Source organism: Amblyraja radiata, chromosome 19, assembly GCF_010909765.2.
Source record: "Amblyraja radiata isolate CabotCenter1 chromosome 19, sAmbRad1.1.pri, whole genome shotgun sequence".
NCBI classification, from domain to species: domain Eukaryota; kingdom Metazoa; phylum Chordata; class Chondrichthyes; order Rajiformes; family Rajidae; genus Amblyraja; species Amblyraja radiata.
This window is the reverse complement of record NC_045974.1, coordinates 36,866,136-36,883,512: the sequence shown is the minus strand read 5'-3', so window position 1 is coordinate 36,883,512 and position 17,377 is coordinate 36,866,136. Positions and strand designations below refer to the sequence as shown.

General features: G+C 42.6%; 1 protein-coding gene across 12 annotated transcripts in view; it reads left to right on the top strand.

Moving 5' to 3' along the window:
* Positions 1-17,377, top strand: part of grip1 (glutamate receptor interacting protein 1) — a 596,334-nt gene that overhangs the window by 413,587 nt on the left and 165,370 nt on the right. For 11 of the 12 annotated variants that reach the window (XM_033038250.1, XM_033038259.1, XM_033038253.1 and 8 more), the window contains 4 exons: positions 1,974-2,119; positions 7,214-7,358; positions 8,265-8,404; positions 10,993-11,178. In XM_033038250.1, the coding sequence (XP_032894141.1) occupies positions 1,974-2,119; positions 7,214-7,358; positions 8,265-8,404; positions 10,993-11,178 (617 nt within the window). The remainder of the gene's footprint in view (positions 1-1,973; positions 2,120-7,213; positions 7,359-8,264; positions 8,405-10,992; positions 11,179-17,377) is intronic. The other variant, XM_033038252.1, reaches the window with a different exon arrangement.

Genomic DNA, 17,377 nt, shown 5'->3' with positions numbered 1-17,377 from the left:
GTTTGTATCCCAAATTGCACCTGAACGACGGAGTGGGCCTTGCTGTCTGAAATCGGGTAGGTTTCTTTCCCTGAAGGGAATTAGTGAACCAGATGGATTTTAATGTCAATTAAGTAATCTGCTGCTCACATTAAATTAAGTTAATTAATTATATTTATTTAATTAATTTTACATTCCCCAGCTGCCATGACTAGATAGTAAACTGGTAATTTAACTAGTGTTCAACATACTTATTGTACCTGAGAATTTTAGAGCAATGAGCTCACTTTAGTGATGCATTTGCTTTATGTTGTGGTCATCATCAATTGTGATGGATGTCCACTTTATTATGGGTGTGCAGAAGTCCTGAATGAACTGGAGGGCAAGTGTCAGTGTCGCTGACCTTGCACTGTGAAACTGCACATGCCATTGACACTGCTGCACAGCAAAGAGCATCAGATGCACCTCACATCTGGCCTCTCAGCTTTATACCCAGGAACCTTTTGTTATGAGTAACCTTAAGGTGGTTGTAATGATGACCAAGAAAGTCAGTCTTGGAACTACGCAGCATTCCTTCTCCCTAACTGTACCGGTCCCATCTCACTGGCATGTGAGAATGGGGGTTGTTAATGCTGTGGTAAAGGTAAGAGCTTGGAGTTATTTTACTTATTTAGAGTTTAATGTGTTGAGGTTTTTTTTATTAATCTAAGTTTGAATAATTTAAATCTGTGTAATTATTTGTTTTTTGTCTCTGATTATCGGAGATATTTACAATCTGTGCTGCCCCATTCCAGGATCAAGAATTGCAGGCAACAAGGACTCGCATGTGCATTAGTGTAGAAGTGGGGAAATCAAACGCTAATGTGCATCTACAGACTGACAATCAGTCTTTTGGGGCGAGGGGTGTGGTGAACAAATTGTGCACAATGCAGCCCATTCATTAGATCAAGCGAGTTTTATAAGTGGCATTTTAAAACATTGTTACTTGCCTGTGTAGATACTAAAAATATCCTCACAGTGAATTGGAATGCTGCTTGGCTTTACTTCATTATTGACAGCCCAAAGATACTGAGAGATGTTGAGTATAAGTGCATAGTAAATGGTACAGAAGTGTGAAAATGCACACCTCCGGGACAGTTTCTTCCCAGCTGATATCAGGCAACTGAACCATCCTACCACAACCAGAGAGCAAGCTTGAACTACTATCTTCCTCATCGGTGATCCTCGCTCTATCTTTGCTCGGACGTTACTGGCTTTACCTTGCACTAAATGTTATTCCCTTATCGTGTATCTGGCCACTGTGAATGGCTCGATTGTAATCTCTCTCTGAATTATGTATGTTGTTTTTGTTCAATTTTATTTATATATTTGTAATTTGCTTGTTTTAACTGTAAGGTGTCCTTGAGTGTCCATAAATAAAATGCATTATTATTATTATTATTATTATTATGTGTTGGCTTTCCGCTGGCTGGTTCGCACGCGGCAAAAGCTTTTCACTGTACCTCGGTACACGTGACAATAAACTAAACTGACACTGAAGTGGAAGCTACCACAGCTAGCTGCTTTTGTTGCTTAATATCTCCTGCCTTCCATTGTACAATAGCAGAATAATGTGAATGCTGAAAATCTGAAATAAAATCAAAAAATGCTGAAAATGTCAGGCAACATTTGTGGAGGGAGAAACAAATGACGTTTCAGATTCACAATCTTTCACCAATACTACAAAAAAATAATTATTTCCAGAACTTTCTTTTTCCACCACACATCTTAACAATTATGCACTTCTTCCCTCTTGTCCATGCCATCCTGTATCGTATTCCCGTCTTAATGAGACGTGATCGACCTAAACTTTCCCAATAGCTGCTGCCTGACCTCTGCAGGATTGGTTGTTTTTAAGTTAGATTTCCAGCATTGATGGTGATTTCCCTTTGCCCACTAAGACTATTACCATGACTATTACCACCTCTGTAACCATGATATATATTTCTAAACAGAACTGGAACTTTAGAACTGGGAGACAAGCTGCTCGCCATAGACAGCATTCGCTTGGATAACTGCTCCATGGAAGACGCGGTTCAAATCCTTCATCAGTGCGAGGAACTTGTGAAACTCAAGATACGTAAAGACGAGGACAACTCAGGTAGAAAGGAACAGGCAGACATATTTTTGTTTGGCAAATAATTTCCCCCCTCTAACTCTAACCTCTATGCTCTCCGGTACTTGAGATTTCCTCGCCTTGAGGGGAAAGACTCTGATGATATATCCTATCTATGCCTCTCATAATTTTACATACTCCTATCTGGTCAGCTCTCGGCCTCTGGTGCTCCGGAGAAAATAATCAATGTTTGTCCAACCTTTCCTCACAGCTAATACTCTAACCCAGGCAACATTCTGGTGAACCTATTTGGCACCTGCTCCAAAGCTTTCATATCCTTCCTATGGGGTGACCAAAATTGTACACAATGCTCCAAATGTGTCCCAATCAAAGTCTAATACAGTTGAAACATGGCTTTTCAACTTTTATATTCAATGCCTTGACCAATTAAAGACAAGGGGACTGTACGCCTTTGGAGTGTGGGAGGAAACCAAAGAATTCGGAGAAAACCCATGTGGTCAAAGGGAGAATGTACAAACTCCGTACAGACAGCACCCATAGTCGGGATCGAACCCGGGTCTCTGGTGCTGTAAAGCAACAACTCTACCACCGTGCCGACCAATCTCTTCATCCAAATCAATAATATGTCGCCCTCGCATCTTGTGCCCATTAGTTGCTGACTCCCAATCCTAAAATGACGTTTTCCTACACCCTTATTTGTCTGTGAAAAGATCCTTAACCCATGCCGCTGCTTTACTCCCAATACCACGTTCCCCAATGTTGTTTAATATCAATTAGTGTATCTGGAAACCTCTGTAATTCCGCATAGATCACGCCTGCTAGTTCCCCTCTGCGTATTCTGATGGTTACAGCTCACATACACAAATTTGTCAGATCTTATTTCTCTTTCGTAAATCTAAATTGGCTCTGCCCAATTCTATTAGTTTTTTAAGTGGCCAACTTGCTTAAGGGCCTATTCCACTTGGGCGTCATTTGCGTGTCTTTTACACAACAGGCGTTCGACTGTCGCGCAAAAATTGTCTAGCAGTGCGACAGTCGCACGCCAAGTGCTCTTGAGGGCCCTGTTTCTTTTGAGAACCATTTGCGATGTCGTTTGTACTTAGCCCGATCTCCGTGGCAAGGATTTTCCCAGTGACAATCAAAGATACTGTGGTGAAAAACCACGCGCTCTTTATATCCGGGTGGTCACGTGGTGCGGCGCTCAAATGACGTGCAAATGGCGCGCCGACGGCGTACGGCACGCACGGTTACGGATGGTGATGCACGGTGACGCATAATAAATTAGCTTAGGCAATGTTTGTGCGTAACCATGTGTCACCACGCGCTACACGTATGCCGTCAGTACGTCAGCGTGCGCAAGGGATACGTCACGCAGGTGGAGTGTGAGGATTTTGAGCCTCACAAAATCCTGGGGCGCCACGCGTTACCGCGCGTCACTGCATACGCCACCACGTCTCACCACGCGCTGACCAATTATTAGGATGTCGCGTAAATGGTGCGCAAATGACGCCCAAGTGGAACAGACCCTTTACTAATCAATTCCAGCATTTTCCCCTATTCTTGACAAGCTAACTGGCTGATGCTTTGCTGTTTCCCTTCCCATTTATTCCTTCCTTTGCTGTAGGATAATGTTTGCTTTCTTCTAATCTGCAGCAACTGTTCCCGAATCTGAAATGCTGAACTAGACTTTTAATGCAGGTAACGGTAACCAGGCAGTTGTCTCATTGAAGTAACTGAGGGGAAGAACACCTTAAGTTTGGCTGAATAATCATCATTAACTTTCATATTTTAAGCGACTTAATTCCATTACTAAGGAATAAATTTGCCCTATACTATCACTTTAGACACTCCATAGCATGAGGCACTGAATCCATGCTGAAACATGAAGTTCCTTCTAATTATGCAAATAGAGGCCACATCTTTCTCCACAGTAACAAGGTTAAGATTAAATAACTGTTCGTGTAATAACTCTGGGCTTAAGCGATGTTCATGATTCATTTTCTTCTTTGCCCATTTGTTATGCCCGTGTAATGTAGAAGCATTATAATAAAAGCTTTACAGGAGCTTAATAGGAGCTTTATCACACAATATAGTTTTATACTTTCTTAATATCGGCATTCTAAACGATATCCCTGTAGTGCCCTGGACCATAGGAGAGAGGTTGAGCAGGATTTCAAGAATAATGCTGATGGAATGTACAGTATATACTGTTCTTTAATCGTTGTAAAACTCAGTTTAAAATTTACAAAAATATCAAAAAGGAGTAAAAGTGAATACTTGTTATAAATATATTCAAGTGAATAGCTAGGTTATTTGAGGTATGTAGATGAAGGAAAATTTAAGGAGGGTGCTCTTATTTTTGCTTGCTTTAGAGTGGATTTTTAAAGTAATCTGCTGAGACTTTTCAGAATGTGAAAAACTAATCCAAGCAAATGGGCAGCACAGTGGTGCAGCGGTAGAGTTGCTGCCTTACAGCGCTTGTAGCGCCAGAAACGGGGGATCGATCCCGACTACGGGTGCTTCTCTGTACAGGGTTTGTACATTCTCCCCTTGACCCCGTGGGTTTTCTCCGAGATCTTCAGTTTCCTCCCACACTCCAAATACGTACTGGTTGTAGGTTAATTTGTTTGTATGCTTGGTATAAGTGTAAATTATCCCTAGTATGTGTAGGATAGTGTTAATGTGCGGGGATCGCTGGTCAATGGGCCAATGGGCCTGTTTCCGCGCTGTATCTCTAAACTAAAAACTAAATTGTGCAATCTGGCAAAATACTAAAATATCTGGAAGTGTATGTGTAAAAATAAAAGCAATAAAGTGGGTACTTGATCACATGATGAAGACAGGCAAATAGGGGCATGTGATGTATTATTACAAATGGGTTAGGCTTGTGCCAAATGAGGATGAGGTGAATACTTCAGTTGTTTCCCTATATTGTTTATCTATTGTTTTGGTGCTGAAATGCAGTATTAAATGGTTTAACCGATTCACTGGAGTGAGTTTCCCGCATGCAGTAAGCTGCTTGTTCAAAGCACAACAGCCAGAAGATGATTGTAAATCTCATTTACCAGAACATAAAACGAACAATTTGTTGTTGTGTTGGTTTTTGACATCTTAATTATACATTAGTGCTCCAGAGCAGATCCCTTCTGAGTCATCCTCACCGAGCAAGCACAGAAACACACCATGACACTTACTCATTCATCAAAGTGCCTTTGAAGAAGCAGTCTATAATTTGTTGCCAATGCTGCATAATTTTGTGTCACAATCATTTCTGTGGTACGTTATTCAGTAATGTAAAAATAATTGATGAGTCTAATTATTCCTTTACAATGCATTATAATGAGATAAAGTCATATCTGCATTGTTTTACCAAAATTATAAATTCTACCTGTTGGTGGCTTCTGCTCATTTACTTTTCAAAGAGATCTGTTTCATTTGCTGCTGGATTGTTAAAAAGGACAGAGTTTGACTGATTTCAAAAGGGGGTGTGCACTGTGTGTGAATGTCTGAAAGCAGGGCCTGGTACCCACTCCATTCCTGACCACATCCACAGCTCCTCATCAGCGGGTGGTGGGACAAATTTTGGTTGTTGGAGATTGCAGCTGTGGGAGGGAACCAATTTATTTCCATAGCATCTTGATCATTTAATCTCAATGAGTCCCATGTCAATGCCATTTGGAATGTTTAAAAAAAAAAAAAATAGAGCTTTGCGCAGGAGTGCAGTGCAGCAAAGTTGCAAATACTGGGCATGTACAGGATGAAACTGAGATAACAGGACCATTAGGAGGGAGCAATGAGGTGAGATAATTGTGGTCACTGCCGTTTAGTTTCATTACAGTGTGCGTCCTGTTAACTGGGCATAGAATCACAATGGCCACAGTGAAGGACAACTGGAAAGTTTGTAGAAAAAGGGTTTGGCTGTTTATAAATGCTCCATATTAATGAATTCACTTCATGGTTGTTTCAAGCAGGCATGAAATAATAAAGGTAAATCATTGTTGTGCCAGTGTCTGGAGTGTACTTCTGGGTAGCAAGTAGGGCAGATTCAAATGTGCTGCTGAAATGAACTAGCTAAATATATGAAAGGAAAGAATTTGCAGTCTGTGTGGAGAGGACAAGGGAGTGGGTTCAGCGGGATTGGTCTGATTGCACTGATTCTGAACAGACTCCTTCCATACTGTGACCATTTTGTGATTCTGTGGCTTAAAACAATTAACAGAATAAACACCTAAGTTCAGTCTAAATAAATATTAATCATACCCAGTCTGATTCCATGAGAGCTGCCAGCCTTTGCTTCCGAATGGCTGTCTCAATTGTTTGTTATTCCTCGAGAGTCTTGGTTTAAACTTGGTTACATGAGTTTCATTAGCACCAAGTTCTGATCTTTCTGAAACAATAACTTCAAATGCTGGAATTACTCAGCAGATTGGGCAGGATTTGTGGAGAGAGAGTCACTTTTTGCTTTTATTTCAGTTTTCCAGTATTTGCATTTTATTGCTTTACTTTGATGTTATTGGTTTTTATTTCTCTTCTGGTGTTTGATAGGGTGTTGGCCAGAACTCCCTTCCACAGTTACATCAATGAAAGTATGTCATTTTCTAACTTTTCTCGGTTTTGATTAAAAGGACATCAGCCTGAAATGATTGTGCTGTTGCATTGTCCATGGATGCTGTCTGACCTTCTGTGTATTTCAAATGTCTTCTATTGTCACTTCAGATTTGCAGCTGCTGCTGTTTTAGGTCTTTCAATGCATCCCTTTCTGTGTTAATTGCCTGTTTAGAAAACAACAGAGTTATCGATAGTTATGCTGATGGTCTTTTGTAGGGAGAGGACATGAAATAAGGGAAACAATCTAAAACCACAAAGTGCCATGTATTCCCACCACCCTTCTCAGTCCCTTTGCCCGTGCCCAGCTGAGCATTGTGTAGTTGTGTTAATAATACGTTAAGGAAACAGTGCAAAACTTTTTATGATGTGAAATTGTTAACAGATTAGAGAACTGATACATGCTACTTGGATTCCCTATGTTCTTTTGCTCCAGATTTGGAAGGCACGGTGGTAAACTAATTGCTTTCACTGGGTCAGCCACTGTGCTTATAACTTTTTTCAAATTTCTAGATGAACAAGAGAGCTCTGGGGCAATCATTTACACCGTGGAGTTGAAACGCTATGGTGGTCCATTAGGAATTACAATTTCTGGCACTGAAGAGCCATTTGATCCGATAGTCATCTCGAGTCTAACCAAAGGAGGATTAGCTGAAAGGTGAGATGCAGAATCTATTCACCCTCCAAATAGTGGACTGTTCCCCAGGTCCATGGCCTCAGCCAAGCCAGAGGCACTTGTTTGAGGATTTACTGGGACAAACAAGAAAATGATGGCTCGTTCTCCTTGGCAGCAAAGATAGTCCGCTCTAGTATCTTTGCTTGGCAGTACTTGCTAACAGCTTCTGCCGGTTAGTTACTGCATGACAATGGAAGAAGTTAAGTGAGTCACTAGACAACTGAATTTTAACATGTAACACTAGAACATGTTCTGAGTAATTGTATCCATACTGTGTGAGTTTGAGAGGACACCTCCTTCTGCATTACCCATGACTCACATCGATATGTAAAATGCATTTATAAGGATCACCAACCTTTATGTCGTTGCTCATTAAGCTACGAGTAGTGTATGGAAACGTGAATGCTGCTGATCCTGCACACACCTTGATGTTTGTATACACTGCAGACAATATGTTTTTAATGAGTATTTAACAGGAAAACAGAAACCTGCTTAATGGATGGGAGATGTGCATCTTTATTCATTGCAGGATTTGCAAGTTTTGAAAATGACAGTCATGAAGTTAATGAGGAACATTTCTAAATCTCGAGGTGAAATAATTTGTTAGAAGAAACCCCAACTGAAATATGAAAGACACCACCCCCTCATTCACAAAGCCTTGCGAAAATTATGTGCATTTGTCATGTAGAATGTAATTCACTTCAGGTATTTCTTAACATAGAATTTAATTGTCATTCTAGTACTGATAATTTAATGTTCCATGCCATGAAAAAACACGATGATTATAAAACACCATATACATTTGTAAAGTTTAAAACAACATCTCTGCCATATGTTCCATCAGCTCTGTACTGTTGAGTTTTTTTAACTATCTATCTTATATTTCAGGACTGGTGCCATTCATATTGGAGACAGAATATTGGCTATAAACAACAGGAGCCTGAAGGGGAAACCATTAAGTGAGGCCATTCATCTCTTACAGATGGCAGGAGAAACTGTTACGCTGAAGATTAAAAAGCAGCTTGATAGTAGGCATTTAATTTGCTGCACTCGTGCTTGCTTCTTTCACGACTTGCATTGAAACTGCTGTTTAAGTTCAGAAAATTTGATAATACAGAGCTTTTATTATCAACCACCATTACATGTATCATTAACAAAAACTGAAATCCCTAGAAACACACAGCAGCTCAAACAGTATCAGTGGGGAGAAAATTACAAGTTGGTTTTAAATTACAAGCATTAAATTACAGAGAGAGGTGGCGAGAAAAAGAAGGGATTGGGCGCAGGCTGAAGTTGTCAAGGTAGCAGTTACTTTAAGAAACAGTCATTGAAGACAGAAGAGAAAATGAAACAAATTGAAAGTTACAGCCTTTGTATGGAGCGATGTGAAAAAAAGTGGGTTAAGGGCCTGTCCCACGAGCATGCGACTGCATGAAGCAAGCGCGACCTAACGTGGTGGCTTGAGCCGTACGGCCTCGCGGGACTGGTCCCACTTCGATCGCCGGAGCCGTATGGAGTTGTGTGGAGCTGGTCCCGACATTGCGCGGGGCTCCGGAAAACTGATAGTGTTCAAAAATTCCGCGCGGCAATGGCCTGCCGGTCCGCAGCCGCATTGAGGCCGTACACACCGCCTCGGCGGGCATACGCAGCGTCTTGACGGCGTACGCAGCGTCTTGATGCCGTACGTCACGCGCGAACTTCACTCAAACTTCACGTCACTCACTCGACCTCCGCGCGATCCCCGCTTCCGGTTTGGTCGCGCTTGCTGCATGCAGTCGCATGCTCGTGGGACAGGCCCTTTAGCTTTTATTCCCAAAGGGCTGCAATGTCCCTAGACAAAATAGATGCTGATGCTTGTGCTTGTACAGAATACCTGATCTAAAGGAATGACCCTGAGCTGCCAGTCTCATGTTATTTTAATTCTCTTCCCCACACTCACTCTGTCCTCAGTTGCAGTTTTGTTTATTGTCACGTGTTCTGAGGTACAATGAAAAGTCTTTGTTGTGTGCTAACCATTTAGCGGGAAGACAATACATGATTACAACTAAACCATTCACAGTGCACAGATACATGATAAGGGAACAACATTTAGTGCAAGATAAAGCCAGTAAAGTCCAATTACAAATAGTCCGAGGGTCACCAATGGGGTATTTCAGGACTGCTCTCTAGTTGCGGTGGGATGGATCAGTTGCTTGTAACAAAGCTGCGTAGAAACTGTCCCTGAATCTGGAGAAATCTGAAGAAGGGTCTCAACCTGAAACACCACCTATTCCTTCGCTCCTTAGATGCTGCCTCACCTGCTCAGTTTCTCCAGCATTTTTGTCTCCATTCTGAATCTGAATGTGTGCGTTTTCACACTTCTTTGTCACACTCTTTCACACTCTTTGTCCTGCCTCTTGCATTGTTCTAACAATGCCCAATTGAAGCTTGAGGAGCATTTCCTCACCTGCCATCTGTGTATGTTACAATCATTGGGACTTAATGTTGAACAAGTTCAATTAACTCTCTGCTTCTTCCTCTCCATGGATGTGGGTCTGCCTTTCTGTTTTGTTTCATTTTTCTATACTCGTGTCGTAACATGGAAACAAGCCCTTTAACCAGTTGATCAAGAACTCATTTACACTAATCCTATACTAATTTAATTTTGTTTTCCCCACATTCCCATCAACGCCTCACAGATTCTTCTGCTAATCTACATATTTGGGCCAATTTATAGTGGCCAATTAACCTACCAGGGTTGATATCTTGTTGGATGAAGGAGGATACCAGAACACTGAGAGAAAACCCATGCCACTTCCAAAGTTTTAAAGTAATTGCCTGGAAGTCTTTGGTCGGCATTTTGTCATTGACTTTGCCTCTGTTCCCTCACCCTATCAATGAAAATCCTTTTTTTTTCATCACTTTTCCAGTTCTCAGGAGTCGTTGGATCAGAATATCAACTCTGTTTCTCTCCCCAATGATTTAATTTTGGATTTTTTAATATTTGCAGTTTTTGTTCCGATTGTAATATGAACCATAACTTCATTTCAGTAAAACCTGTTAATATTTTGTGAGGATAATGAAGCCTTGCCTACATGAGGTTGTCATGGTTTTAACCTGGGCAGAATTTTGGGTTTTGAGCCAAATGACTGAGCTGAATTAAAAGCATTGTTACTATGGTTCTGGATTTAAGCATAGATACTTGACAAGAAAGGCAACATAAAGCCGGTACTACAGAGAGTGAAGGGTCTGTCCCACTTATGTGACTTTTACGGCGACCCATCATAGCTTGCCAAAAATGTTCAACATGTTGAAAATTCAGCGGCGACCAGAAAGATACTACGACTCTTTGGGTGACTGTAGGAGACTACTCACGACCATACAGGCGACACCCTGGCGACATGTCGCGGGGTGAGTAGTCGCCCAAAGAGTCGTACCTTGTTCTGGTCGCCGCTGGATCTTCAACACGTTGAAAATTTTCGGCGATCTGTAACGACCTATGACGGGTGTCGGCAAGTCGCCGAGAAAGTCACGTAAGTGGGACAGGCCCTTGATAGTTTGACGATGTTTCTCAATACAGACTAGAACTTTGGTTGTCGGATTTCCAGATAAAATGTTTGGTGGTCTTTTTGCACAGAGTCGAGTCCTAAAAAGTCATCTGTATCAGGCCGGATGAGTGAATTGAGCGATGCAGAAGATGACATTTCTACTGGACAAAACGCAGTCAAGCTTTGTGAGATGTATTCAGCAACGATACCCAGTGTGGATAGTGCAGTGGAATCCTGGGATGGATCAGGCATAGACACCAGCTACGGAAATCAAGGTAAGGAAAACGTTGATTCTATTTCCACCATGTAACTTCCTTTAGCAACTTTTAACTTTGGCAGTCTTTTTAAGAATAAAGGGTGGCACTGTGGCGTAGTGGTAGAGTTGCTGCCTCACAGCCACCCTGGTTTGACTGACCAAGGGTGCTGTCTGTACGGAATTTACACCTTCTCCCTGTTGCTGCGTGGGCTTTCTCCCAGATCTTCGGTTTCCTCTCACACCCCAAGGACGTACAGGTTTGTAGGTTAATTGGCTTGGTACAAACGTAAAATTGTCCCTGTGTGTGTGGGTGGTGTTAATGTGCGGGGATCGCTGGTCGTTGTGCACTCGGTGGGCCAAAGGGCCTGGTTCTGCACTGTATCTCTAAAACTAAACTAAAACTAACCGAAGTTTGGTTAATACTGAGTGTTGGTAACAATAAGTATGGAAGAATCAATCACCTCCAATCAACTTATAAGATTATACAGTAATAGATCTAAGATTAGATCTTACCTGAATATTGTTTTCTGAGACCTATGGGTTTTGAAAATTGGTTACCCTCTTATTGCTGAGATTTGTGAACATTAATAATGATGTAATGGTTGGTTGATGGTTACTGTGGACTTGGTGGGTGGAAGGTCCTGTTTTTATACTATACTAGACCAAGTGCAGACCCGTTGGGTCTGCTCCCCCAACGCAGCCGTTCCCTACCCGTAGCCCCCACGGGAGACGTGGTCCTCCAACTCAAGCGGCTCAGGAATCAGCAGTGCAGCTGTTTTTAAATGGCTTCTTTGAGGCGAGATGCGGGCGCCAGCAGCCGTTATGGTCGCTGGCTGGCAGGAGGCGACAAAATTAGTGTGGGGGGGGGGTGGGAGGAGAAGGATTTGATTAAAAAAGTGTACATAAACACAACAAAATTTAATGAGGAGTGGATACTTGGAATGAAAAGTGAAATCTCTACCGAAATGGAAAAAATTAGGGCGTTTCTGGGTCAGGTGTTGGCGTAGCAACGAATCAAAGCCTGGCAGCCATAAGTCAGGCAGAAGCACACACAGCCAGCCGGCAGCCTCACAGTTTTATATATATATATTGAAGATAGATATCTCTATGTTGTTGGCTTGAAAACTTGTTGGGGTAGGCTCAATGCAACAGCTGCTCTTGTGGTGTTTCTAATTTTGGTATGTTCACATGGATGCTTCAGGGAGAAGATCTTAGCAACTGGGCGGCACTGTGGCATAGCGGTAGAGCTACTGCCTTACAGCGCCAGAGTCCTGGGTTCAATCCTGACTACAGGTGCTTGTCCGTACGGAGAATTGATGCTCTCCCCGTGACCTGCGTGGGTTTTCTCTGAGATCTTTGGTTTCCTCCCACACTCCAAAGGTGTACAGATTTGTAGGTTAATTGGCTTGGTGTAAATGTAAAATTGCCATTCAATATGATCATGGCTGATCATCTAAAATCAGTACCCGTTCCTGCTTTTACCCCATATCCCTTGATTCCTTTAGCCCTAAAATCTGTCTTCTGCGGTGAAAATTGCCAGCACCGAATGGCTCGAAGGGCCAAATGGCCTACCCCTGCACCTATTATTCTTTGTTTCTATTTACTCAGAATGAAATCTGCCCTCTTATTGTCTTCAGTTATTTATTCATAACCTATTTTCAGCTGTGATCTCAAAGGAACATGCTGATTGAATCTTAACTCCAGCCTAGCTCATGGGTGATTCACTGGCTTTATCTAATTGGAGATCATTTTTAATTAAATTCCTGAAAACAAATTGGGTGAAGTGATCTATGATCAGATCTGTGCATTCGAGTCAAAAATTGGAAAACTACAGAAAGTGGATACGTTTGCAAAATAAATATTTTTGCAAACCATTTGCAGACCTATAATACCAAATAGATTTTTGTAAAAAATTCTGCTCCCATCTTGATCTATGTACCTGTGGCCTCCTGCACCTGTTAGCATGACATCATCCATCTGGGTGCATTGCAACCTTCTCAGTTCAATATTAAATTCTAGAACTGCAGCTAGTGTGCTTTAACTGTAAGATTGGCGCAGCTTTTTCTCCGCCCACTAGCATAGACTCTCCTGTTAGACATGTTCTGCAGCCCTGGATTTCACAACTTTTACATTTCTAGGTCTACGTTCCTTTTCTTTAACTGCCATCAGTTCATTGCTTTTATGAATGGTCACTCCAACTGTCCCTGCTAACCCATTGAATAGATTACCTCATTCACCCCATGGCAAAGCTGACCTCGTACTGTAGCTAACTCTATCGAAGATATTCTCTTCATCCTGCCTATCGTTGCACCTTTCCATCCGGCAACAATGGCCACCAATGACTTGGCCTCCACTGTTGTCTGTGCCAATGAATTCCACAGATTCATCACCTTCTGGCTAAAGTAATTCCCGCTCATCTCCATTCTAAAGATATGTTCTTTTATTCTGAGCCTGTGCCCTCTGGTCCTAGACTCCCCCCTGTGCCCTCTGGTCCTAGACTCCCCCACTACTGGAAACATCCTTTCCACATCCACTCCATCTTGGCCTTTCATTAGGTTTCAATGGTAAACTGTGCACTCACTTCTGCCCCCTGACTCTTGAATTTCTGTCACGTTGCTGGTTGAATTCTATCATATTATGCCTACTAGCTTCTTCATCTTAAGGTGAGAGGGGTAGGATTTAATAGGAACCTGAGGGGAAACCTCTTCACAGACAGTGGTGGGTGTATGGAATAAGCTGCCAGAAGAGGTAGTTGAGGCAGGCACTGATACAGTACTTAAAGACACTTAGACAGGTATATGGATAGGAAAGGTTGAGAGGAATATGGGGCAAATTGGACTGGCTAAGATGGGGCATCTTAGTTGGCATGAACGCGTTGGGCCGAATACAATACAATACAATACCTTTTATTGTCATTTGAACCTCACATGAGGTTCAAACGAAATTTGGTTTCTGCAGCCATACAAAAAAAAAGAACCAAGACACACACCAACACAATTCAATTCACATAAACATCCATCACAGTGAGTCCTCCTCACTGTGATCCTCACTGTGATGGAAGGCAAAACTTAAACATATCTCTCCCCTGCACTCCCCTCTCCCCCCCCATGTCAGAGTCAAAGACAGAGTCAAAGCCCCCAGCGGGCGATGTTAAATGTCCCGCAGCCATTAAAGCCACGCCGGGTGATGCAAGGCCACGCACCAGGTCTTGGTGTTGGAGCCCCGGCGGGCTCTTGGTGTTGGAGCCCCGGCGGGCGCTCACAAAGTCCCGCGGCCATTCCAAGCCGCGCGGGGCGGTGATGTAAGGCCCCGCTCCAGGTAATCTTCAACCCCGCAACTCGGGCGGGAGAAGTCGCCGTTGCGGAAGCCCCGAAAAGCGGTCTCCCACCAGGGACCCGCGGGCTCCCGGCATCACTGTCCACAGACCTGCGGTAGGAGCTTCCGAATCTCCGGGTGTCGGGTCACAGCAGCGCTCCACCACAGCTACACCCGCTCCGGACTCGGCCAGCTCCGTGATGGTGAGTAGATCCGCAGCTCCGCGACTGGAGCCCCAGGTCATTCCTGTTGGAGGCCGCTCCACGTTGCAGCCCCAACGACAACGGAGACCCAACAAAGAAAAGGTCGGGTCTCCCGTGCAGGGGAAAGACCTTAAAGTTCCCCCACCCCCACACACATACCCCGACAAAAAAAACTATAAAAACTACATAGAACAAGACAGAAAACAATAAAAAGACAGACGGACTGCAGAGGCCGCTGCTGACAAGAGTCACGCCGCCCACCGGCCTGTTTCCGTGATGTATGGCTCAATGACTTCAATATTCGTCTTGCGTGATGTTACTGTATCTTGCTACAATTGGTGGAATTGTTTTTCTTATATTCCCATCGCAACTCTGGGTCCTGACTTCTACTACTATGAATATAGTGCATCCTCCAAACATCAGAAAAGTGATTCAATTTGCTTGGTATTACATCAGCATTAAAATGTGGCTTGTATGCGTAACACAAATATACAAAAATATGTAAACTATAATTTTTAAACTTGGACACTAATATCAACTGCATAGAAAAGCACTCTTCCGGTCAGATTAGATTGCAGAACCTTCAGAACATCTTCAAAATGGGTGGATTCTGGCCTGATATTGAACTTCGACCTGCCTATCATGTTACAAGCTCTGAATGCACAATAACCACTTCCTTCCAAAACATCCAATGGTCCAGACCTGAAAGGGTGAGCAATTTTTACACAACCACAGACTGAAACAGTTATAATACATGATTTAGTTGGGAGTTGCACCAAAACAAGGAGGTTTACATTGAAATCCACAGACACATCAAGTCTGTCATCATATTATTGTTGTCAGATGGTGATGATATGCTCTCAGAGCTGCTCCAGTGCATCTTGGAGTACAGCATTATGGCTGCATCTGTCGTATCAATCACTGTTGAACTGTGAAAATAATAGTTTACTGCACATCCTCTTATCATGACAACTCACAACGTCAGGAAATCCTGTTCTTCAGGGTTTTGGTGAGCTCTGCCTATGAATTCTAGCTAATCAATCCTTGGGGATACTTGTGTCAGCCCAACAGATTGTTTGTGTTGCCAGAACCCAAAATATTCACCTGCCCCAGAAGATGAGAAACCATTGTTTTATCCCTTCCTCCTAACCCCATTCTCCTGCCTTCTCCCCATAACCCCTGGCATCCGTTTTTAATCAAGAATCCATCTATCTCTGCTTTAACAATATCCATTGACTTGGCAATGTTGCAACCAATCAGTCTATCACAACCAGTAAACACTGCTAATTAATCAAATACTCCTCAAAACTAACACCAACGTCTACTCAGTGATTCAAATTTGTGTTTAAAACTGATGCGGGATTTGTTACTGAAAGGTCTCGAGTGTTTATCTCATTGCTGTTACATTGCACAGGGAATAGTTGGTACTTTGTGACATGTTTGGCAATGTGGAAGTGGTCATCCAGTATCTGTTCAACCCCTGTCCCACTTTCACGACCTAATTGGCGACCTTTGCCGAGTTTGCCCTTGACTCATACTCGCAGCATGGTCGCCACGAGGTCGTAGGAGGTCTTCGTAACTCTTCCCCATGCTCGAGAATGGTCTCCGCGTACTCGTGGCCTCAAATAGGTTGCGGTGTTTTTTCCAGCCTGATAAAAAATGTTCACGAGTAAAAAAAAGGTCAGCATGGAAAAAATGTATACTTTTTACTCGTAGGTAGGTCGTAGTAGGTCGTGATGGTAGTCGTAGGTCGGTGACTGGCCCGAGAAAAAAAAATGCAAACATGACAATTTTATCATGTGATCATTTTCCACTCGTAGATAGTCGAAATTGGTCTTAGGTGTGGAAGACTGAGGTTGAGGGGGGTCGTAGGAAGTTGTAGACATAGTCATAGGAGGTCATAGACATAGTCGTAGAAGGTCTACAGGAGGTCTTTTACTTCGGCGAGTCAACACGACCTTGACATTTTTTTCCAACTCATCTAGGGTCTTCTAAACTCATGGATTAGGTTGTCTAAGTGGGACAGGCCCTTTAGCCTTCTCTATATTTATGGAACTTAGAACGGAATAGATATGAATCAACACCTTACGAGATGGGAATACATCCCGCCATTGAAATTGCGCAGAGAGCTTTGCTAAATTACTGAGAATTAACTGATTTTTGTTTCCAAATACAAGATATTAAACTGGGACTTGAGGTTCCCAGAGTAATCAGTGAGTTATGAAGAGAAGCATTCTGTAAAACATGAACAAAAACAGGATTCTAACTCCTCACAAAGCAGGATAGCAATGATGGTGTTGGGTGAGTTTTTAATGCTTCAACTCAAATTGTCATTGTCATAAAGTGGGGGTTAAACAATGGCTATTTACTATTGAATTGCAAAAGTTGACAAAATGAGCAATGGTTATTACTCAGGCTCGCAAATTAGTTAATTGTCGAAACTGCCGGTGTACGATGGTGCGGAGCTAGACGAGGATCGTGTGTGCATGAACATGCATTAGCAGATCTCAGTGGGGTATTAAAGATGGACTGTGTTCTAAGGGGACACTTCTCGAAATATGAATAATTCAAATATCACTGTACCTTAATTGGTACACGTTACAATAAAAGACCTTTGACACCTTTGAACTGGAAGATGCAATCTGTATCTCTTTTTGTCAGTGGGATTACTATAAATACTTGATGACATCCAGCTGCATA